This window comes from Castor canadensis, chromosome 9 (genome assembly GCF_047511655.1).
Source record: "Castor canadensis chromosome 9, mCasCan1.hap1v2, whole genome shotgun sequence".
Lineage (NCBI taxonomy): Eukaryota > Metazoa > Chordata > Mammalia > Rodentia > Castoridae > Castor > Castor canadensis.
Window position 1 is genome coordinate 22,204,848 of NC_133394.1, and position 24,571 is coordinate 22,229,418.

General features: G+C 39.9%; 1 protein-coding gene across 4 annotated transcripts in view; it reads left to right on the top strand.

Annotated features, from left to right (window-relative positions):
* The window catches only part of Herc5 (HECT and RLD domain containing E3 ubiquitin protein ligase 5), a 42,666-nt gene extending 28,356 nt beyond the window's left edge, over window positions 1-14,310 (top strand). For 2 of the 4 annotated variants that reach the window (XM_020174492.2, XM_074041342.1), the window contains 7 exons: window positions 1,056-1,199; window positions 1,956-2,122; window positions 3,618-3,684; window positions 7,306-7,376; window positions 11,059-11,242; window positions 11,556-11,658; window positions 14,040-14,310. In XM_020174492.2, coding sequence (XP_020030081.2) covers window positions 1,056-1,199; window positions 1,956-2,122; window positions 3,618-3,684; window positions 7,306-7,376; window positions 11,059-11,242; window positions 11,556-11,658; window positions 14,040-14,245 — 942 coding nt within the window. In that variant the 3' untranslated portion in view covers window positions 14,246-14,310. Of the gene's footprint in view, window positions 1-1,055; window positions 1,200-1,955; window positions 2,123-3,617; window positions 3,685-7,305; window positions 7,377-7,919; window positions 8,174-8,210; window positions 8,254-11,058; window positions 11,243-11,555; window positions 11,659-14,039 lie in introns of those variants that run through there. The other 2 variants (XM_074041344.1, XM_074041343.1) reach the window with 2 other exon arrangements.
* Window positions 14,311-24,571: the final 10,261 nt, after the last annotated feature.

Consider the following 24,571-nt stretch of genomic DNA (forward strand, 5'->3'; position numbering starts at 1 on the left):
AAATATCTCACTAAAGTTTGAAACTTGTACCTTTGGGGAATGAAAGGGGCATACGTACAGATAAACCAGTTAGAGTTTTTGGGGGTGCTATACAGGTGGAAATGGTGAGCAGACCTTTGGAAATGAGTGCCTGTCACTCAGAAAAAATTCAATGGATCTGAAGGTTAAATGCCTGCAAGTGATGAAATTTAAAAGGACAGAAGTGCCAGGATAAAATTGTAGGAAAATCTAGGATCAAGTCAGCAGGGAAAAGAAGAGATAAATTTAAAAAAAAAAAAAGTGAGAGAATAGTGTCAAGAAAATGAGATGTACCCAAAAGGGTACAATGCATTAACAAAGTCAGGGCCATGAGATGTGATGAAGCCCTTTCAATTGGGATTCCAAGTTCCTCTTGGACCATTTAATTAGAGGAGGGGTTTGGAAGTTGGTCTATGTTCTCCAAAGTTGGATGTCCTATACTAGTTAGGATCCAAATTGGATTGGACATAATAAGTTGGAAATTTTTTGAGGATAAGGAAGACCTTATTAGTACACTGAAGTGAGGATTTTAAGAAGGAAAGGCAAGAATGGAGGGGAAGGTAACTGAAGGTGCAATGATGGGCTTTGGTAGAACCATCCTCAAGAGGGGTTGGTGTTAACAGGGAGTGCTACCTCCTCAAGGAATAAGCAGCCAAGTCCTTATGCATCCTCTGACTTTTCAGTTTTTTGAAACTACTTCTATTTCAGAGTTTTTTCCTGTTCATTTTTATTACATTTAATGGAGTTGTGACTACAATGTCAATTGAGGTTAATTTAGTAGTAAAGACTACAGGTTCAATGGTGTGACAGACATAGAATTAAATCTAAGATGTACCACCAAGCTATTATATAAACTTGGGAAAGTTATTTAAATTCTTGAAGTCTTATTACCATCAAAGGATTAATGCAGAAATCAAATAATGATAAAACAAATAAGGTGCTTACCACAGTACCTACCAAAAGTTTGGGTCTATAATTTTTAAAGAGAACTTAATGCATAGCAGTACAGAGCCTTGGAAGTATTTGCTGTTTCCTAGGTTTCATTTAGTGGGGAAATTGGATATGATGTGGGAGGAGTCAAGACAGAGTTCTTCTACTGTCTGTTTGAAGAGATGACCCGGCCAGAATATGGGATGTTCACATACCCTGAAGAGGCTACCTACATGTGGTTTCCTGTCAAGGTAAGTCCTCTTCTCTCTGTTTCAGGATCCCATGACAGAAAAAATAGAGCGTGGACCACAGAAAATTAGATTGTCTGAACTGTTTTATACTAGGAGAGGAATGAGAGTATCTCACAACTATCATTAGGGGATTATTTTCTTTAAAATGGAGGTTCCTTTGGGTGTCTTGTCCACACAGGAGAGCTTTATTGATATGTTTTGACCATTTATAGACTATGTGAATAAAAAATGAATCCTTCCTTTCTCAGGCACACTTTCTTTGTTTCTGCTCTGTTTTTCAATGAATTAGAACTTTATAAGGATTACGGAGTCTAATGTGTTTCTATTCCTATTACACATTTAATAACTAAAACGCTGGCAGGGACTTAAATCAATTTAATGGCCAAGTATAAGCTCTAACTCAGGATTTTTTTTTTCTTTTTTTGGTGGAACTGAGGTTTGAACTCAGGGCTTAATGCTTACAAAGCAGGTGCTCTTTACTGCTTGAGCCACACCTCCAGTCCATTTAGCTCTGGTTATTTTTTGGAGGTGGGAGGGTCTCATGAACTATTTGCCTGGGCTGGCCTCAAACCTTGATTTTCCCAATCTCAGCCTCCCAAGTTGTTAGGATTGCAGGCATGAGCCACTGATGCCTGCCCTCTAATTCAGGATTTTTTGGTATTGGCAATTTGATTTTGTGAAAAGGGAAAAATTTACTTGATAAAACATTTCATTATAAAAATGTGTAATACTTGAAGATGATTTTTCTCTTTTCAGCCTAAATTTGAGGCAAAGAGATATTTCTTCTTTGGGGTTCTCTGTGGACTTTCCCTTTTCAATTGCAATGTTGCCAACATCCCTTTTCCACTGGCACTCTTTAAGAAGCTTTTGGCCCAAGCACCATCATTGGAAGACTTAAAAGAACTGAGTCCCGTTTGGGGGAGGTAAGTAATTGTAGTCCTTTTTTCTAGGACTTTATCTAACATATATGTGGATAAATAGTTAAACACATATCCATACTGTTCTGACATCAGTGTTTTAGGTACGTTAAGCCAATTTTAGCTTTGGCGAAAGAATTGTTGGGTAATAGCTTCATTTTCTAAAATTAAGAAGTGTTGATTTTCCCATGACTTGTCTTCAAAATAACCTTTGAACTTTTTCTGTGTAGAAACTTCAGGGCCAGAGCACATGTTATATCTTGATGCAAAATCTGCTAGTGATGTTTATATTAAATGTTTTTTTCACTATCATTACTTTAAAGTAGAATTTTCTCTCTCTTTTTTTCCCCCTTGGATGGTACTAGGAATTAGGCAAGACTCTGCCACTTGAGCCATGCCCTCAGCCCTTTCTGCTTTAATTTTATTTTTCAGGTAGGATCTTGTGCTTTTGCCCTGACCAGCCCTAACCATGATTCTCCTATACGTGCCTCTTGAGTAGCTAGGGTTACAGTTGTGCACCACCACCCCTGGCTTGATTTTGAGATGGGATCTCACTAACTTTTTTGCATGGTCTATTCATGAACCTGAATCTCCCATCTCTTCCTCCTGCATAGCTGGGATTACAGACATGTGCCACCTTGCCTAACCCAGAAATTTTTACTATTATTATTTTTGGCAGTATAGGGCTTTAAACTCAGGGCCTGCTGCTTGCTAGGTAGGTACTCTACCACTTGAGCCATACCTTCAGCCCTTTTTTTGCTTTCTTTAGCTATTTTTCAGGTAGGGTCTTGCATTTTTGCCTTTGGCCATCCTCAGATCCTATGCCTCCCATGTATCTGGGACCACAGGTTAATGCCACCATGCCTAGCTTCTGTTCAAATGGGGTCACGGGTAAATTTTTGCCTGGGTTGGTCTCATACCGCCCTCTTCCCAGTCTCTACCCCTCAAGTAGCTGGGATTATAGGCCTAAACCATCAAGCCCAGCCTGAAATTCATTTCTAATTGAAAGACAAGCTACTACCTAGCAAAGCAATTGGTAAAATACACAGCAGAAAGAATTAATATGCCTTCTGCATAAAGCATTCCTACTCGGTCTTAAGAAAAATTAGCAAAGTATCCAACTAAGCAGCTGACAGAAGAAGCAATAGAAGTGGTTCATAAATAAAAAGAGGCATAATCTCACTAGTGTTCTCAGAATACATATTAAAGTGAGAGGTTAATTTATGCTTCACATCGACAGTGGTCTGAAATACTGATGCCAGATCATGTTAACAAGGGTTGGGAAGAGGTCTGCAAGTAGGGATGGGAAGCTACAGATAAACTTCCTAAAGCCTCACACTTAGAGTTGAGCTCTAGCCTTATTTAGACTATCAGTACACAGAGAAATAAATGCTGTGAACCTGATGACATTCCTTAAGAAGAGCTATGCACTTGACCTTCATTTCAGATGATGTATCTAGTGATCATGACTATTGCCTTAAAAATAAATTTATTTCTTTAGGAGTTTGCAGACACTTCTGGATGATGAAGGCCCTGACTTTGAAAAAGTATTTTACCTCCATTTTAATGTGAGTAACAGTTAAAACTAGGTAACACTTCAGTTTTAGTTTTGATTAATCCTTACATTCTTATCTAAACATATCACCTTTTATTTTGAAAACAATGTCAGACTTCTGAATAATGCTAATGAGGAAAGGTGTTTTTTTTCCCTTTGTGATCTGAGTGTATGAGTCAGATTTTACTATGAAACAACCATCTCCCAGACGTCGGTGGCTTAAAACAACAAGTAGGATTCTGTGAGTTTCCACACCGGGCTTGCTTGGCCGGGCTGGATGATCCACAGTGGCCTCACTCTCATACCTGGTGATTAGCAAATTGGTTGATGTGTGAGGTGTCAGTTAGAACAGCCCATTTCTGTCTCATTTGGTCTCTAGAAAGCCAGCTGAGGTTTTAGGATTCCTAAGAGTGAAGGGATGGCAAGCCCCAACACAGAATCTCCTTTTCAAGCTTCTGCTTCTATCAGACTTCACATGGCCATACACAGATTCAAAGGCTGAGGAGATGGGACCTCCCCTGCTTTTTTGTCTTCATTTTTTTATACATTTTAATGGATTTCACCCTGACATTTTCATACATGTATATAATGTGCTTTGAACAACCCCTGAACCCCATTACTCTTTCTTGTTCCCATCCCCTGGCTCCATCCTTCCTCCCAAGAAGTTAGATTTACCCCACTTTTTAAAATGTTTTTATTAGTATATAATAGTTGTACAGGAGGTTTCATTGTGACATTTCCATATCTGCATACTGTATACCCCAGGTTGGTTCATCTCTTTTCCCTCCCTCTTCATAAAATGACTGACAGGTTTAGTGTTCCATATTCATACATATAGAAAAATTGTACCAACCATATTCATCTTACTTTACCCTCTTCATTTACCCTCCCCCTTCCACTAGTACCCTTCCCTTAACAAGACTTGTTTTACATTCCTGTCCTTCATTGTTTAAGTGGGGTTTTGCTTTGGTATTTTGCCTGTAAGTGTATTGTACTTTAAGCAGCCTAACCCTGTTAGTCTTCCTCATCCCTTTCCTCCTACTCCATAATATTCAACAGTTTTCAGTGTGTTTCATTATGTCTTGTTCCTATACAGATAAGATATATTTCAGTATTATTTTCTCTCCTTCTTTCCTTCCTCCCCCAGTCTCCTCTTAACAGTTCCACTATTGGAGACATGTTCTGTGTGTATGTGATAATGCTTGTATTTGGATCTGTCTTCCACATAATGAGAAAAAACATGGGACTTTTGGTCTTTCTAAACCTTACTTCATTTAATATTATATTCTCCAGTTCAATCCATTACAAAATGAGGATAATCCCCCCCAACTTAAAATAATATCAACAGGTTTCCATGTTCTGACTTCATACAAGTATATAAAGCACATTGACCATATTCATCCTCCCCCTCCCAGTAGTACCTGTTCCTTAACAGCACCTGCTTTACATTCCTGACCTTCACTGTTTCAAGTATAAGTTCCTTATTCAAAGGGGTTTTGCCATGGTATTTCACCTGTGAACATACTGCATTTTAATCAGTGTAGCCCCTCTATCACTCTTCCTTATCCTTTCTCCCCCCTACCTTCAGTTGCTTTCAGTATATTTCAGTGTGCCACCTTCTGCCCATGTATGATGTATTTTAATACTACTCTATCATTCTCTTCTCCCCCTTTTCCCTCTAGTCTCCTCAAATAGTTCACTATTGGAAGCAGTTTATCTTTTGAATCTGTCATCCACATATGAGAGAAAACATGTAACCTTTGTCTTTTTGAACCAGATATACTTTACTAACATGATGATCTACAGTTCCATTCATTTGCCTGTAGACAACATAATTTCATTCTTTATGGGTAAATAATATGTGTGTGTGTGTGTGTGTGTGTGTGTGTGTGTGTGTGTGTGTGAGAGAGAGAGAGAGATCAAACACCCAGGGTCTTGTGCATGCTAGGCAAACACTAAACCCACTAAACCACTGAACTACATCTCCAGATGTAATGTGGTTTTGATTTGCATTTCCTTTGTGGCCAGGGATTTTCTTTAGTCATTTGTACTTCTTCCTTGAAAGATTTCTGTTTCTTCATTGGGTCATTGATTCTTTGAAAGATTACTGTTTCTTCATTGGGTCATTGATTCTTTGAGAATTTAGTTTTTTGAGCTCCCTGTAAATTCTGGTTACTAATCCCTTGGCAAAGATACTCCCCCATTCTGTGAACTGCCTCTTCAGTCTGGTGACCATTTCCTTTGCTCTGCAGAAAGAAGAAGCTTTTAATTTCATGTAGTCCCATTTGTCACTTCTTTTGCTTAATTGCTGAGCTACTGGAGTTCTATGTAGGAAGTTATTGCCTATGCCTATATGTTCCAGTGGTTTTCCTATTCTGTCCTATAGTAGTTTCAAAGTTTCAGGCCTTATAATAAGGTCTTTGATCACTTTGGGTTTATATTTGTATAGGATGAGAGACATGGATCTAGTTTCCATTTTCTGCATGCAGATAACCAGTTTTCCCAGCAACATTTATTTGAAGAGGCTGTCTTTTTTCCATCATATATTTTTGGCTCCTTCCTTTGTCAAAAATCAGGTGGCTGTAACTTCATAGATTTGTGTCTGGGTCTTCTGTTTCTGTTCCACTGGTCTTCATGTCTGTTTTTGTGTGTTGCTATGACTATGTAATATAGTTTGAAGTCAGGTATTGTGATACCACCAATGTTGCTCTTTTTGCTCAGTATTGCCCTGGCTATTTGCAGTCTGTTGTGCTTCCACATGAGCTTTAGGATTGATTTTTTTTCAATTTTTGAGGAATATCATTGGAATTTTGATAGGAATTGCATTAAACATATATTTCTTTTGGTAGCATAGCCATTTTCATAATATTAGTTCTGACAATCCATGAGCATGGGAGATCTTTCCATCTTCTGATGTCTCCCTGAATTCTTTCTTCAGTGATTTATAGTTTTCATTGTAGAGGTCTTTTTCACTTCCTTTGTTCAGTTTATTCTTGGGTATTTTTTTGAGGCTGTTATCACTTTTTGCAGTAGTAGAGTTTGAACTCAGGGCCTCACACTTGCTAGTCTGGCTCTCTACCAACTAAGCCACTCTGCCAGCCCAAGACTATTGTAAATAAGATTGTTTTTCTAAATTCTTTCTCATCTTTTCACTGTTGGTATATAGAAAAGCTACTGATTTTTGTATATTGATTTAATATCTTGATAATAACATCTTGCTGAAGGTGTTCATAAAGTCTAGGAATTTTTAGGGTCTAAAAGACTTTCCTTTTTATTGAAGGTGTCACATAGTCATACTGCAAAGGGTCAGGAATACCAGGCTGGAAGGAACTGGCAAACATTTGTGCAAATATATCATACTGACTCTATAGTATTTGAAGTAAACACCGAGATGTGGCAGTTTTCCAATTAATTGATTTAATATCAGTTAAGATAATTTAAATTTTGGGGAAAAAATCAGTTTCCATTCTGTGTAACAATGGCATTTTTTTTGAATCTTGTTAGTTTTTTTAAAGACAAAAATGTACATTTTTACAAATTCTGTCGAAAAAGAGGTATACTCCAAAGTATTGTTTTTACAGTGATTGTTCAGAATTATTTTGGAGATGTTATCTGAGTTCATTTGTGTTTACAGGTGCACTGGGACAGAAATGACATAGACTTAATTCCTAATGGAAGTTGCATAGCTGTCAACCAGACTAACAAGTACGTATAAAGAAAAACATTTTACTTATTTTGTACGTTATGTTTATTTCATTAAGCTCTAAAAATTACTTTTAGTTCTTATAACTTTTCAGGGGGAAGAGGGACTAGGGTTTGAACTCAGGGCTTCATGCTTGCAAAGCAGATACTGTAGCTTGAGCCACACTTTCAGTCCATTTTGCTCTGGTTATTTGGGAGATAGGGGTCTCATGAACTTTTTGCCCAGGCTAACTTTGAACCAAGATCCTCCTTGCCTATCTCCCTCCCTCTCTGCCTCCTGAATAGCTAGGATTACAGGCATGAGCCACTAGCACCTGACTTTCTGTTTACTAGTTAATTTTTCTTTTACTGTTCTTGTGAATGCTATCTTAGTGATTACAGCATGTGTCCTTGACATGCTAGAGTGTTGTCTAATAGAATACATATCCCAGACAATGCAAAGACCTTAGAACACTGTAAAACTTCCCAGAATTTGTGTTATTTTCCCATTTCTCTTACGTACCAGTAATCACTCTTCTTTTTCCCTTATATTGATCATTGCTTTAGGCACTTCTGTGATTCCATGTAGAATCATTTTCCTCTGTTGTGTTGTGTTGCTGTTTGAGACAGAGACTCATGTGTTGCTTAGGCTGATGTCAAATTCCTGGACTCAAGTGATCCTCCTGCTTCAAGCCTCTCAAGTAACTGGAACTACAAGCATGTACCACCATGCCTGACTTCTTTTGAATTAGTGTCTTTAATTATCTGGCTGCTTTGAAGGTTTTTTCTTTTGTCTTTGATCTTCTGGCAGGTTTATTATAATAAATATCTTTTTCATCTTGATTTATTTCCATACAGTGTTTGAAGCTGTGGCTTAGTGTCTCCAGTTTTCAAATCTTAAGTGAGTACTGATTACCTAGCTCTGTTCTTTCCTTCCATTATACATGGAAGGAAATTACGTGTGTCCTCTGTAGCCTGCAGTTTTATATACTCCTGTGTTTTCACATCCTATTTGTTCTTTATGTTCACGTGTAGAAATTTTCTCACATATCTTCTGATTCTCTAACCTCAAGTATATGAAGTGCATTAGGCTATTTTCTGAATTTCTTATTTTAGTGGTTGTATTTTTTTTTAAGATTTCAGATATTTGTCAAATTGTAGTTTCTCATGAAATTTTCCATGAACCATGTTCATCACATTCACTTTTTCAATTACTAGTACATATTAACTGTATAAAGTAGTGGCTTCATTATGACATTTGCATGCATATCATGTATCTTGATCGCCTTTGCTTATCTCCCTCCCTTTCCTCCTTTTCCCTTTCCATATCCCTAATAATCTCTCCTTTATTCTCATGTCCTTCCCCCCTGCCTCCCAAATTCCACTTAGGAAAAACATACAATACTTGTTTTTGTGAGGCTGACTTACTTTTCTTAACATCATTACACTTATTTTAAAGCCCATGTTTTGGTTATCATTCTTCTTTTCTCTATTTTCTTTGTCCCTTTTCATGATGAATTTGGTTATGTGTATGAATGTTAGACATAAAGGTCTTCAAAGGTTTTGAATGATGCTATCTTCCTCCAGAGAGGCTAGAGTAACATAGTCTGCTCAGCTTACTGAAGGATGGAGCTGACTAAGGCAGGGTTGCAGCCTTTTAAGGCTCAGCTCCCACCTTAACTCTTCAAGCATGGCTCTCCAGGGGTCCCCCTTAAGGCCCATAGTACTTTTTAGGATCCCTTTTCCTTGGTGGACCTCCCCTCCAACTTTAGTTTCTGCAGTATCATAAGACTGTTAAACTGTTTACCTCTTAAGAATTTAGGGGATGCCTCACAAGAAAACCCCAGAATGCCAGGCTCCCTGCTCCCAGAGTCTCTTCAGTTCTTAATTTAATAGCCTCAAACTTAGTCTTTTCTTTAAATTACTGAAGCTTCTTCTAATAAGAATTGACAGATCTCCCAAAGGCACAAACCTAAAGAAAATGCTAGTCCCCTCAGCACACTTTCCTCTCTCTACAGTGTTGCCTCTCTTGAGTCTTGACCCAGATTTAAAGTCTTGAGCCAGATGTGGTTTTGTATTTTATCTGACATTTAGGTAATTTCAGACTACTTTTTTTTTTTTTTGATGGTACTGGGGTTTGAACTCAGGACCTCATGCTGGTTAGACAGGTGTTCTAACACTTGAGCCATCCTACCAGCCCTTTTTTGCATTGGGTATTTTTGAGATAGGATCTTGAGAACTATTTGCCCAGGCTGGCTTTGAACCACAGTTCTCCTGATCTCTGCCTCCTGAGTAGCTAGGATTACAGGCATGAGCCACCAGTGCACCAGTCCTTCTTGCCTATTAAAGCTCCAAGCAGTTAGCCTGCACCCTACTCACCTAACCACTCACAGACTTACTGCAGCTCATATTTATTCACACAACTAAAGGGCTGAACCACAGAGGAATTTCTTATACAGTGTAGATAACCTACCCCACATGTACAGGGTCATGGGGACCTGACAAAAATCAGAACTGCAGCTGTTTTAACAGTTTACATTTAAATTAATTATTCTGACAGAACAAGATTTTTTTATTGTTGTTAAAGGCTTAGTAATTCATTGGTGTTAAGAGTCAAATTGATTGGAACTCTATCTTGTTTATTAAGAATGAGAATTGGAATGGAATTGATAAAAGCTGGTAAAATATAAAATAACAGGGAAGCCAGGCACCAGTGACTCATACATGTAACCCTAGCTACTCAGGAGGCAGAGATCAGGAAAATTGTAGTTTGAAGCAAGCCCAAGCAAAATAGTTTGTAAGACCCTATGCCCAACACAAAAACAGGCTGGTGGAGTGGCCCTAGCAGAGTGCCTGCCTAGCATGAGGCCCTGAGTTCAAACCCCAGTACTGCCAAAAAAAAGGGCAGCCTCTGTCTGAAAACAGTTAGACTTCATTGTAGCTAGAAGTGGAAAATGTCTCTTTATTTGTATTTAACCACTGGTAATATTAGTTGCTCATTGTCACAAATTCAGGTTATTCTCAAGCACATTTTTTAAAAAATGAAATTTACCCCGTCTCTGAACTCCATTCCCTAGATATTAATCACTGTTAGCAGTTCAGACTTTATTATTCCAGACTTGGCAGTTCTAATGTCAGTGTTGATTCTCTTTAACTCCGACCTTGAATGGTTGTTAACCTCACTGTGTCTCTGTTCTTCTTCACTTAAGTGTTCACAATGGAAGAATATGCCTCAGAGTTGTTATGAAGATTCAGTTATATAATCTATAAAGTTTTAAAATGGGAGCCGGATGTGGTGGTGCATGTCTATAGTCCCAGCAGCTCAGGAGACAGAGATCAGGAGGACCTGGGTTCAAGGCCAGCCATGGCAAAAAAAAAAAAAAATTAGTGAGACCCCATCTCAGTAAACAAGCTGGGCTTGATACTATGTGCCTGTGACCCCACTATGCTGGAAGTATAGGTACAAGATCACGGTCATCCAAGTCTAGACCCTGTCCAAAACATAACCTAAAAAAAATGGACTTGGGGTATGACTTGAGTCTCTGAATTCAAACCTCAGTACCACCACCCACATAAACACAGTGACTCTTGACAGTCCATGGCACCTGGCAAGCACTCAGTTGTTAAGTATCTGAGCTTTTAGATTTATCCCGATTTTGTTCAATTTATTTCAGTAATGGAAATTTTTTTTGTTGTTTTATTAAAGGAGAGACTATGTGTCTCAGTGTGTTGATTACATCTTCAACATCTCTGTAAAGGTGGTTTATGAAGAATTTCAGAGAGGATTTTATAGAGTGTGTGACAAGGAGATTATAGAATTTTTTCATCCTGAAGAATTGAAGGATGTTATTGTTGGATATACAGATTATGACTGGGAAACATTTGAAAAGGTACGTCATCACAATGGTTAAGCTGATTAACTTCCTTATTTTGTGTGTGTGTGTGGGACTGAGTTTGAACTCAGGGCTTCCTGCTCCCAAAACAGGTACTCTACTACTTGAGCCACACCTCCAATCAGTTTTGCTCTGTTTTTTTTTTTTTTTTTTTTTTTTTTTTTTTTTTTTTTTTTTTTTTTTTTTTTGGAGATTCAGTCTCACAGGCCCAGGCTGGCCTCAAACCTTAATCCTCCCAATCCCAGCCTCCCAAGTAGATGGGAGCCACCAGCACCCAGCTCTTGAATTATTTTTCCTGCATTTTCTCTAGAATGCAAGTTATGAACAAGGATACAACAATTCACACCCCACAATAGTGATGTTTTGGGAGGCTTTACACAAGCTGACTCTGGAGGAAAAGAAGAAGTTCCTTGGTAAGTACTGTTAAGGAATAGGTGTTATGTTACATCTTGTTTTTTTCTTTTTCTGTTACCCCAAATGTTACATTTTTTAATCTCATTTAAGATAGCATTTGTAGCAAATCAGTGTTAAAGTTCTCCTAGTGCAATTAAATGTCCTGTCTGTACTGGCATCACAAAATCAAGTACTGGCAGATGCTTATAATGCTAGCTACTCAGGAGGTGCAGAGTTCAAGAGGATCACAGTTCGAAGCCAGCCCAGGCAAATAGTTCGAGACACCCTATCTCGAAAAAACCCATCACTACACTCAAGGTGTAGGCCCTGAATTCAAGTCCCAGTACCAAAAAAAAAATCAAGTATTAATAAAAGTAGTCTTTTTCTATATGACATTTTCCCTGATTATTGCTTTTGAATTTTTCTTCTACATTGAAACTAATTTTGAGCCTGCTTTCTGTAGTCCCTATCATCATTCAGTCAGTTATCCCTTGTAGGATTTGTCAAGAATTTTCTTTGGATAATTTTTACTATTATGTCATTATTTGTGTATTTACTGTTACTGTACACAAGCTGTTATACTTGTGTTTCCAAGTCTAGTTTTTTGTGTTTCTTGGACAGTCATGGGGTTCAAACTTAAGACCTTACACTTGTTAGGCAAGTTACGCACCCCTCCCCCTCCCCCCAGCCCTTCCAAGTCTGGTTCGCTTCACTTCCTAGGTTTTGATCTCAGTTTTATGCTTATCTGGTGGCTTTCTTAAGACTATCTTGATGACTTTCTCAGTTTCTTATTGTATGACCATACTTACTTGTCTTGTTCTTATTTTTTATGGATGCTATGTAGGTTCAAAGTTACTCCTACTTATTATGCTAGAGCCCAGTAGTCTACCTCTCCAGTCTTAACTCCTAGAGGAAATCTTTGTTCCACCAAAAACAGTTCCATTGCCTGTACACTCCTGAGCTCACCTGGCATCCTCCCACTCCTACCTTGACCCTCATCCTCCTCATTTCTTCTGTGAACCTTTCCCTCTTCAAAAGTCCAGCATAAACTTTGAACTCTTGGAAGTTTCCACAGCCATCTCAGCCTGGCACTCTCTCCCTTCTGAAGCACAGCATTTATACTCAGGAGGCACTCAGTTCTTCTTGGCTATTTTATACTTTATTTTCTCCTGCTATTTTTCTTTTCTACATAAGAATCTGCTATAATAGTTCTCCCTTTCCCTGTAGTCCTAGCTACTCAGGAGGCAGACAGCAGGAGGATTGCACAGTTCGAAGCCAGCCTGGGCAAATAGTTGAAAGACCCTATTTCCACAGGAAAAAAAAAAGCAAAACAAGACTGGCGGAGTACATCCTGTGGTAGAGTGCCTGCCTAATAAGCAGGAGGCCCTGAGTTCAAACTCCAGTACCACTTAAAAAAAAAAAAGTCCTCCCTTATCTGTGGCTTCACTCTCCATAGTTTCAGTTAATTGAGGTCAACCATGGCCCAAAAATATTATTCCAGAAAGAAACATTTCGTAAATATTGAATTGTGTGCTATTCTGAATAGTGTAAAGAAATTTCATCCCACTCTGTCCAGCGGGAGTGTGAATCATCCTTTTGTCAGCATATCTATACTGTATACACTACCTGCTGATTTTTTCAGAGTGATCATGGAGATATCATTGGCTTGTGTTCAGGCACCCCTTTAATTATGGTTTAAGAGTTCAGGAGTAGCCATGCTGAAAATTTCAGATACACCAAAGAGAAGCTGCAAAGTGCTTCCTTGAAGTGAAAAGTTAAAAGTTTGTCATAGTGCTGGAGACATAGCTCAAGTAGTAGTGCGTCTGCCTAGCGATCATAAAGCCCTGAGTTCAAAACCTCAGTACCATAAAAAAAAAAAAAAAACTTTGTCATACGTATGTACCTATAGAGAAAAGCACAGTAAATGCAGGGTTTGGAGCTATCTACATTTTCGAGGTACCCATTGAGATCTTGCAGCATAATCTGCAAGATAAAGGGAGACTGCTGTTCCTGGCCAGACTTTAGGCTGCTTGAAAATAGTGACTGTGTATTAGATTTGTCCTAAAATGGCCCCCAGTGCAGTTTCATGTAGGATTTAACATATGTAAAGTTCGTTCAATAGATTTTCTCTCTTAATAAAGAGAGTTTTTGTTTCTTTCTTTTTGTTTGTATTTGTTTGTTTGTAGTACTATGATTCGAAGTCAGGGCCAAGGCAGGTACTCTACCGCTTGGGCAATTCCACTAGCCCTTTTTTGTGTTGAGTATTTTTGAGAGGGTCTCATGAACTATTTTGCCCAGACTGGCCTCGAACCACTATCCTCTTAATCTCTGCCTCCCGAGTACAGGTGTGAGCCACCGGTGCATAGTAAAACAGATCATCCAATTTTATTTTTCTTTTTAGTGTTTCTTACAGGAACTGACAGATTACTAATGAAAGACTTAAAGGATATGAAAATAACATTTTGCTGTCCTGAAAATTTGAATGAGAAAGATCCCATAAGAGCGCAGACGTGTATTAGTCTTCTCTACCTCCCTAAGTATTCTACAATGGAGAGAGTGGAAGAAGCACTTCAAGTAGCCATCAACAACAACAGAGGATTTGGCTGATCCGACATCATGTTCTTCACTTCTTTTTGAAACAGTTTCCACAATAAAATTAACTCAGAAATTAACATGGCTTCACCATTCACTGTGTTCACCTGCTGTTTGAGAATTCCCACCATTGCTGTGTGAGATGTGTTAGATAAGAAATTGTTTACACTGTGTTTTCTGGCACAAATTTGATTTGGCCTGAAGGGAGATTGTATTAGATTGTATTTTACTTTTGAGTTCTTGGTTTTTTGGGGGGTTTGAACTCAAGGCCTCGTGCTTTCTAGGCAGGCACTTTACCACTTAAACCACTCTGCCAGCTCTTTCTGCTCTGGTTCTTTTTGAAGTGGAGTCTTGCTTTATGCCCAGCCTTGGTGGACTGCAATCCCCCTATTATGCTTCCCACATAGCCAGAATGACAGGCATGCGCCACTGTGTCTAGCCATTGGTTGAAATAGGGGTTTGGGGGGCGGTGAGTGCTGCTCACAACCTTTTTGTCCTGGCTAACCTAGAACCACTATCCTCCCATCTCCCAAGTAGCACCCAGCTTTCTTTTGAGACAGTCTTGCTGTTTAGCCCAGGGTAACTTGGTATTCCTGATCTTGCCTTGGCCTCCCAAGTGCTGGAATTATAGATATGTGCATCCATGCCCAGTTGCTGGAATTACAGATATGTGCATCCATGCCCAGTTTGGGTGTTTTGTTTTGTTGAGGGGTTCCTGAGTGTGGAACTTGGGGACTTGTGCATGCTAGGCATCAAGACAGGTCATCAGTATGTATCTCAGGTTTGCCTTGAATTCGCTATGTAGCCCATCCTGGCCTCAAACTTTCAGTCCTCCTGACTTTACCTCATGAGTGCTGGGAGTATTTTTACAAACAATTTGTCTACACAGTACCTCCTCTCTCTTTTAGGTAAAAGTTCCCAGTATAGTGGGTGTGTCATTGTGCCCAGTTAAAAAACCATGTATTTCTCAGCCACCTTGCATTTAGGAATTGCTTGGTGAAAACTATTGCAAGAAGTTTCTAAAGAAGCTTTTTTAATTCAAAGGGTATCATTTTATTTTTTCCTTGGTAGAACACAAGCATATAGCAAGAGCTGTCTTCAGACCACCAGGGAGATATCCAAGTAGAGCAGATGTCTTGTCTCTAAAATTAAGTATCAGAAACTGCCTAAGTCTGAACATGTTATGGGAATTATTTAAAAATAATTAAAATTAGTGTGTTTACTATGGTGAAGTCTATTCTTGTCACATTCCTTATTAATACAAATATAATAAAAGTGGTAGTCTTGCTAGGTGGCAGTGGTTTATGCCTATAATCCTAGCTAGTTGGAAGGCTGAGATTGGGAAGATTGCTGTTTGAGGCCAGCCCCAGCAAAAAGTTAGGCCCCACCTCAGCCAGTAGCTGGGTGCAGTGGCACATGCTTGTCATTCCAAGTTATGTGGGAGACTGAGATGTGGAGGATCGTAGTTCCAGGTAACCGTGCAAAAAATTTTGAGACTACATCTTCATGGAAAAAAAAGGTGGATGTAGTGACACACTTCTGTCATCCCAGCAACATCGGAAAGCTTAAAATAGAATCAGGGTCCAGGCTAGCCAGGGTAAAAAGCAAGATCTATCTCAAAAATAACCAGAGGAAAAAGAACTGGATGTATGACTCAAGCAATAGTGTACCTCCCTAGCAAATGCAAAGCCCAGAGTTCAAACCTCAATACTGCCAAAAATGTAAATAAAAATAAGTGGTAGTCCAGTGGATGCAAGGGCATTGAAAGAGTGAAGTTAAAGGTGTGCTGAGGGTTGGGGCTGCTGAGAACAGATCAGGAAAAGGGGCTTGAGGTCATGGCAAAGGTCAAGTGCACATGTAATGGCTGCAAATGGCAACTTGCTTACAGAGTCAGGGTCCTATGTGAAAATGCATCTTAAGTATACCTGATGTACCCTTTTTCCCACCACATACTCAATTTAAAGATACTGTAATCTTATAGTATCTTTAAACAGTTCATTTGTGTATTTAGACCAGTAGAGCATAATCTGCAATAGTTTTGTTACAGGAGGAGAAGGGGAGACTGAATTTTGGCTCAAAAATTTTTTTGGTGGAACTTAGATTTGCACTTGCAAAGCAGGTACGCTGTTGCTTTAGCCACGCCTGTAGTTCATTTTACTTTGGTTATTTTGAAGATGGGGTGTAGTGATCTGTTTTCTCTGGGCTGGCCTGAAACAGCGCTCCTGATCTCAACCTCTCAAGTAGCTAGGATTGCAGGTGTGAGCCACCGGTTATATTTTTGAACTGCATATGTGGGTTGGCAACCTAAACTTCCATTTCACCCTCCACTGCTGATGATTCCTGACAGCTAGCTTCTGTATGAACTAGGTTCTGTCTACAAGAATTTGTACTGTGACAGGAGCAGCTGATTTTCTTGGGGGTGTGAGGAGAGTGGAAGGACATCAGTAAAGGGGGATACCAGCTGCACTTGACCTGTTTGTCACATTTCTCACAAGCTTTGTGGATGTGTGGTGGCAGTGAGAGTGGTAGCAGAGATAGCAGCATCTTCTGATCTCTAAGGTGGTGTGATCCTAAAGCCAAATTCAATGACCATGTCCTGGCTAACACTTTACAGCCCTTCCAAAGATTCTAAGCCCCTGTTTTCTATGAATTAGATCTGAGAAAATACCTGGAGGAGTTCTGTTTCCAACACACAACTCCAATAGAGTAAAGGATTGCAGTAATTAGCCCTAAAGCATCCAGATCAAGTAGGAATATTTTTTAAAAAATACTAAACTTAAGATATAGAGTTAAAAACATCTGCTCCGTTGCATCTTTCCTTAAGAAAAACTTCAGAAACTTTCTTCCAATCTTACTTTCCAAAAGTTAAGCCATTCTGGAGTCTTAGCTAACAAATGAAGTAACAGATGGTTCAAAATACATGTCTTGCATATAAAAGCTTGACAAAGTATTCATTGTTTGCAATAATGTCTACACATATTTTTTGGAGCCAAGCATTGTGGTGCACATCTGTAATCCCAGCAGTCAGGAAGGTGAGCAGGAGGATAGTGAGGTAGAGACCAACCTGGGCTACATAATGAGATACTCCCTGAAAAACAACAACAAAGGGAAGTGAAAAAACAAGTCACATACTGGGAGAAAATACTTGCAAATCATGTATTTCGTGAAGGACTTGTTTCCTATCTGCATTAAGTCAAGAACTCAGGAAATCACAACTATAAAACGGTAAAGATTTGAACAGACACAACCACAGAAGATTTATGGGCAGAAAATAGGCTCAACATCATTTGTCACTAAGGAGTTGTAAATTAAAATGAAAGTAAAATACCACACCACACCTGGCGCTGGTGGTTCACACCTGCAATCCTAGCTACTTGGGAGGCAAAGATTAGAAGGATTGTGGTTCGAAGCCAGTCCTGGGCAAATAGTTCTAGAGACCCTACCTGGAAAATGCCCAACACAGAAAAAGACTGGCAGGGTGGCTCAAGTGGTAGAGACCCTGCCTAGCAAGTGTGGAGGCCCTGAGTTCAAATTCCCATACTGCCAAAAAAAAAAAAAAAGATACTATACCACACCTATTATAATGGTTAAAATTTAAAAGACAAAAACAATACCAAATGACAGGGACAGGTAAGAACTAGAACTCCCATACCCTGTTGGTGGGAATTTCAATGGTTATGTCATTTCTGAAGTGTTTGGCAGGCTCCTAAAAAGTTAGACACCTACTGTTTGGCCGGTGGGCAGCCACCCCATGGTGATCAGGGACTCTGCTCACTTTCCACTCCATCCCCTCCTTCCCTTCATGATTACCATGGCAACTCCTGCTGGCAGGCAATGGGTCCTGACCCATATTACCCGAGCTCCTCCCCACCAAACCTCGACCTATCCCGATGCCCCATAATACCTTAAGCTCTTGACTTCCCCCAGGATATAAAAACCGGGCTGCCATTTCTCCGGCCCTGCTCTTTGGGGACGGTGAACCTCGCGGCCCTGCTCTTTGGGGATGGTGAACCTCGCCTGAGAGCGCGCTCTCAATAAAGCCTGCTTAAAGCCTGCTTGCTTTATTATTTGGCTTCAATTTGGCCTTCCCATCAGCGTCGACCTAACACCTACTATAACCAGATATTCTATTGCTTGGAATTTACCCATGAGAAAAAAGCCACACAAAGGCTTATATGTATGTGTTCATACTGGTTTTATGTATTAAAAAACTCCAAACTGGAAACTGCAAATGTCTCATCAGCAGGACAGAAACACATGTAGCCTGTCCAGACAGCAGAGTAATACTCACCAATAAAAAAGAAAACAACTATTGATACAATAGGATGGAGGAATCTCAAAATGACTCTTTTGGGCAAAACCAGACAAAGACTGCTGTACAATTAATACCATTTATATAAAAATTTGGAAGATATCATCTAGAGTACCAGCACATCAGTGTTTGCCTGGGGATAGAGGCAGAGGTAGGGAGGAGCAGGGAGAATTGCAAAAGGATACAGGGAAATTTGAGGGTGATGGCTATGTACATTGTTGAAATAGCGGGAATATTTTCACAGGAATCTGTATAGTCCAAACTTGTCAAATCATACATATTAAATTGTGCCATTTATTGTATTCTTATATCTCAACACTTTTTAAACTCCAAAGAGAGATGATCTTACTTGCTTACCTTGGGTTTCAGACCCATCCCATGGTTAGGAAAGGATGATTGACAGCTCTATTAAAATCATGTCCTAAGAGGAAGAGGTCGTTCCTCACAGGAAAATTGAGGTGCTGTCCTAGAGAAGCATATCTAATGCAATCATTGGCTATAACATTCAAATATACTTCAGGATGTTGATCGCTACACATTTTAAAACATTTTTGTGTGTCTTGGCAGGTCTTCTACAACTTGAGCCACACCTCCAGCATTTTTAAAACTTTTAGAGTACAAAAATGGACATTTATTTGGTGAGTTTTTTGCCTGGGGACAGAATTGACAACTGAGTTGGAAGTGAATTTACCTCAATCCACAAGTCAGAAGGATGATTTTTTATTAGCATATAACAGTCTTACCAAGGGGTTACATTGTGATGTTTACAATATATTTTAATTAGATTCACCTCCTCCATCATTCTCCCTCTCCTCTCCTCCCTTCTTAGAGCTATTTCAACAGGTTTCATTATTCTGTTTTCATACATGAATACAAAATACAAAATATTCACCCTCATGCATCCTTTCCTTCTGCCCCTCTCCTCCCACTGGTACCCACCTCTGGAAAAGACCCATTCTTCATTTTTTTTAACTGTGTATTGATAAACCAAGGGAGGTTTTGCCTTGACATTTCAGACATGTATATATCATGCTTTAATCAGCTTAACATGCTCCCATTACTTAACTCTTTATCACCCTCCTCCCCTATTATTTAACAGCTTACGATGCATTCGTTATATTATCTTCATATATAGATGGATGTTTCAAACATTCTCTTTCTCTCTCCCGCCTCCCATAGTCCCCTCACACTCACTGATACAATCATGTTCACTCTCTCTGTCTGTCTGTCTATAAGATCATATATGTATTTATGTGCACATTTAACTTGTAGGTCTATCTAGCTTCTATATATGAGGGAAAGCATGCGAAAAGGGATGATTTTTAAATTTCCTTGACTCTAGATTTGCAAGAGAAGCTAACGGTTTAGGGCAGACAAGATAGGAACATGGTTTTGGAACTGTGGTAAAAGACAGTGAGGGACATGAGAGTACAAGAATCCAGTTACCTAAGTAACATACTCATTCCCACTGCGTCAATGCTTTCCTCTGTTGTGAAGTGGTGCTGACTTCTCAAGCTAAAAGGAAATGGATAAAATGAATCTACCTTATTTGATCTATATGTTAATGTGTTCTGAATCATGCTGGTTGGTATACAAGGAACTAAAAATACTTGCGCCTGATGTGTGACGTTCTCCCAGGGGACCTGACCTGATAGAGTGGGATCTACTTCTGGAACTGCCTATTTGTCTTCCAGCTACAAACCTACTTGCATCACCCTTTGTGACACATTTTAAAATTCCCCTCTTCTGCTGTACAATTCCCCTTCCCTTCTTCCTATGCTTTTATTTTTTTTCCCATAGAAACAGAGTCACAATCTCTGCTTGCTGCCTTATTCTGTCCTTGACAAAATGATGTGTCTCCAATGCCCAATGCCTTCCATTCAGACTTCTCTACTAAAAGTCACAGAGGACTTTATTCATCTGTGCAAATTGTTGCAAATTTCAGTGGAAACTTGCCCATTTTCACCTCTGCTGACTAGACACTAGTGGCTACTTGCTCCTTGAAATGGACATGAACTGCTAGACTACGACTTTCCTTTTCTGGGCTTTTCCATCTCCTTTGCACCCTTTTCTTGCACTCCCTGGACTTAAAGTGCTGGTCTAGTCAGCTCCTTACTCTTCACATACTCCTTCCCAACTTTGTGGCTTTAGCTATTAAATACTAATGATGCTCAGATCTAACTCTATACCTCAAACCTGCAGGAATTCGTGTATCTCAGCACTGTGGCCATTTGGGGGAGGGGGCAGTACTAAGGTTTGAACTTAGAGCCTCACACTTGTTAGGCAGATGCTCTATCACTTGAGCCATTCCACCAGTCCTTTTTGTGCTGGGTATTTTTAAGATAGGGTCTCACTTGGCCTCAAACCATGATTCTCCTGATCTCTGCCTCTGGAATAGCTAGGATTACAGATGTGAGCCACTGGTGCCCAGCATCATTTTTCTACATTGTCTGTCTTTATTTGCATGTCCCTACATTCCTTAATTTCAACATGTTCGTGAAGAAAATGATCATTTTCCATTCCCAAGATGTTTTTCCTATGTTTTACATTCTGGAGTGATATCATCAGTAACTTCAGGCAGAGTAGACTGCAGGGGTCTACCACACACAAACCTGTAATTTTGCATGTGCTGCTCCACCCCATTCTAGGAAGAACCACCCATGGTGTCCATCACAAATCAAAATGATCTGGAAAGCTGGGCATCAGTGGCTCACAGCTGTAATCCTGGCTACTCCAGAGGCAGAGATTAGGAAGATCTCAGTTCAAGGACAGCCGGGGCAGCAAAAGGGAAACCCTATCTCAAAAACACTTAACACAAAAAGTGCTGGTGGAGTGGCTCAAGTGGTAGAGCGCTTGCTTAGCAAGTGTGAGGCCCTGAGTTTAAACCCCAGTACCACACTCTCAAAAAAATCAAAGCAGGCAATGAAGTCTGATTGTGTCGACATTGATGTTCCAGCTCCCCAGTTCTTCCTGATGTGCCTTGGGGACTGCTCCAGCTTCATATACCACCCCTGTCCTGAAGAGTGCTTCATTCGAGTCACTTGTAACCACTTTGGTTTCCCAAATGGGCCAGCCTTGTCTGTCTCCACACAGGATTCTTCTGCTGTCTACCCCTCCCTGCTCTCTTTTCCTCATTCCTCTCCTCCTTTCTTCCATCCTGCTTTCCCCTCGATCTGGGTCCTTGTCACTCCTTTGCTTCGATGCTATGGCATTGTAGCAGATGCTAGATAGAAGTTTGTAGGCTATTTGCCAAATGCTGTCCCTCCTGGTGTACTTGGTCACCAGAATGCCACCTAGTGGCATATGCAGAAGATAGCAGCCACCTCCAAGTTTCACATAATTTGGAAAAGGCGACATTTTTTCCACCATCACTACACAGAGTAGGAACACTCTACTCTGGATCTTGAGCATGCTAGGCAATTTCATATTTCTCACCCCACTGAAAACTCCCCCTGGTCTGGATGTTTGTGTCATTTCCATCTTACAAACGCAGATAATTTTTTTTCAGCACTGCGCAGTTTGAACTCAGGGCCTCCACCTTGAGCCTCTCCACCACCATTTTTGTGATGGACTTTTTTGAGATAGGGTCTCAGGAACTATTTGCCCAGGCTGGCTTTGAACCATGATCCTCCTGATCTCTGCCTCCAGAGTAGCTAGGATTACAGGCGTGAACCACCCAGAGCCTGACTTCAGAGATTGGTTTTGAGGGGCCTCATTAAAAGCCCCCCTCTCTGCAGGGTGGAAAGTGAGTGACCAGGGAGAGTAGGGAATGACAGGTTCTTGTTTGACTCCTTCAGGGTGGGAAGTTCTCGTTGAGAGAACAGGTTAGCTAGCAACAGTACCTAACAGTCATTCATGAGGACATATAGGCTGGTCTGTTAAGAGTTTCTACAGAGCCCAGTTATGGTGGAGTGGGGAAGAGTTCCATTTAGTGGAGTAAGACAGTGTTCCTCACAGAAGGGGTTACAGTGCAACACCTGGAGGTGGTAGGGTCAAAGTCATGGACTGTGACATAAGCCATGCAACAGGAAGCTAGTAAAGGAGTCCCCATAAGCAGATAGGAAGCCAAGATGGCTAGAACTTGGAAGAGGAACACTAGAAACGTGTTGGTGAATTCCTGAGAGAGTGTCCTATATGAGTTTCACAGGAAGTAGCACAATGTGACGGCCAAAATTTAGAAGACCAAAGACCTGCATTCTGCTTCGATCATACCTCTAATCAGCAGGTGACTTGGAACCACTGAGTCTTAGACCTTTTCCTCAACAGTTTTATTGAAATATAATTTGCATAGTGTATACAGTAGTCTTCCATTATCTGTGGTTTCACTTCCTGTGATTTTGGTTACCTGTGGTCAACAATGGTCCAAAAATATTACTCTTTGACTCTGAGACCACATTCTCATAAATTTCATTGTGTATACTGTTATAATTGTTTCATTTATAATTGTTAATCTCTTTTGGTGTCTCATTTATAAACTTTATCACAGGTCCGTATGTATCAGAAAGAACATAATTCACGCTATCTCTATTTTAGAGTCAGTACCATCTGCAGTTTCAAGCGTCCGCTGGGGCCTTGGATTAGGGGGACTAGTGCAATTCAGTCATGGAAAGCACACAACTCAATGTTTTTGGTATATTCACAGAATTGTGGAAGCATCACCACAATCAGCTTTTCAGTACCCCAAAGAGAAGCCCTGAACCCCGCAGGCATAACTCTGCAATCTCCCCTTTACCTTCAACCCTAGGCAACCACTAATGAACCATGTTACTGCAGATTTGCATGTTATGTACATTTCATGGAAATGGTTTCACATAAATGAATTCAAACAATCTTTTGTAACTAGCTTCTTCACTTAGCCTGTATTCCAGGTCCATCATATTATAGCATGTGTCAGTTCCTCATTCTTTTTTACTGCAAAGTGTTTCACTATATGCATCCCACATTTCATCTGTCCACTCATCAGTTGGACACTGGGGTGGTTACCATCCTTCATTTTGAGCTATTCTGGATTAAGCTGCTGTGAATGTTTGCAGTCAAGTTTTTTTGCAGACATTGGTCTTGGTGGTCTTAGCTAGGAGTGCTGGGCCATATGCATTTAGCCTTTTAGAGAATGCCAGCCATTTCTAAAAGTTGCAGCATTTTATATTCTCACTGACAGTGAGAACCTAAGAGAACTATTAAAACTATAGATCCAGTCAAGCATCAGTGGCTCACATCTGTAATCCTAGCTACTTGGGAAGTTCAAATGAGGAGGACTGCAATTTGAGGCCAGTCTGAGCAAATAGTTCATAAGACCCCCATCTCCAAAAAAAGCAGAGCAAAACAGACTGGAAGTGTGGCTCAAGTGGTAGAGCACTTGCTTTGCCAAGCACAAAACACTTTTTTTTAATTGTTTTATTATTCATATGTGCATACAAGTCTTGGGTCATTTCTCCCCCCACCCCCACCCCCTCCCTTACCATCCACTCCACCCCCTCCCTCTCCCCCCCACCCCCTCAATACCCGGCAGAAACTATTTTGCCCTTATCTCTAATTTTGTTGAAGAGAGAGTATAAGCAATAATAGGAAGGAACAAGGGTTTTTGCTAGTTGAGATAAGGATAGCTATACAGGGAGTTGACTCACATTAATTTCCTGTGAATGAAAACACTAACTTCAAACCTCAGTCCCACCAAAAGACAAACAGAGAAACTACAGATCTGTTCATAAGAATGCAGGTAAGACACAGAAACAGTACTTAAATTTACATAGCTCTGTTCCTTTTTCCTTCTTTCTGTACTGTTATTGTTATGTATTATATGCCCATGTTATAAATCCCACAAAACTGTTTTATTTTCTTTATATAATTTCTCTTAAAGACAGTGAGAAAAGAAAGGAGAGCAAATATATATTTATAGCATCAGTTATATTAACTTTCTTTCAAAAAAATTTTTTTGGTGGGACTAGGGTTTGAATTCAGGGCTTCATGCTTGTAAAGCAGGTGCTCTACAGCTTGAGTTACAGCTCCATTTTGCTCTGGCTATTTTTGGA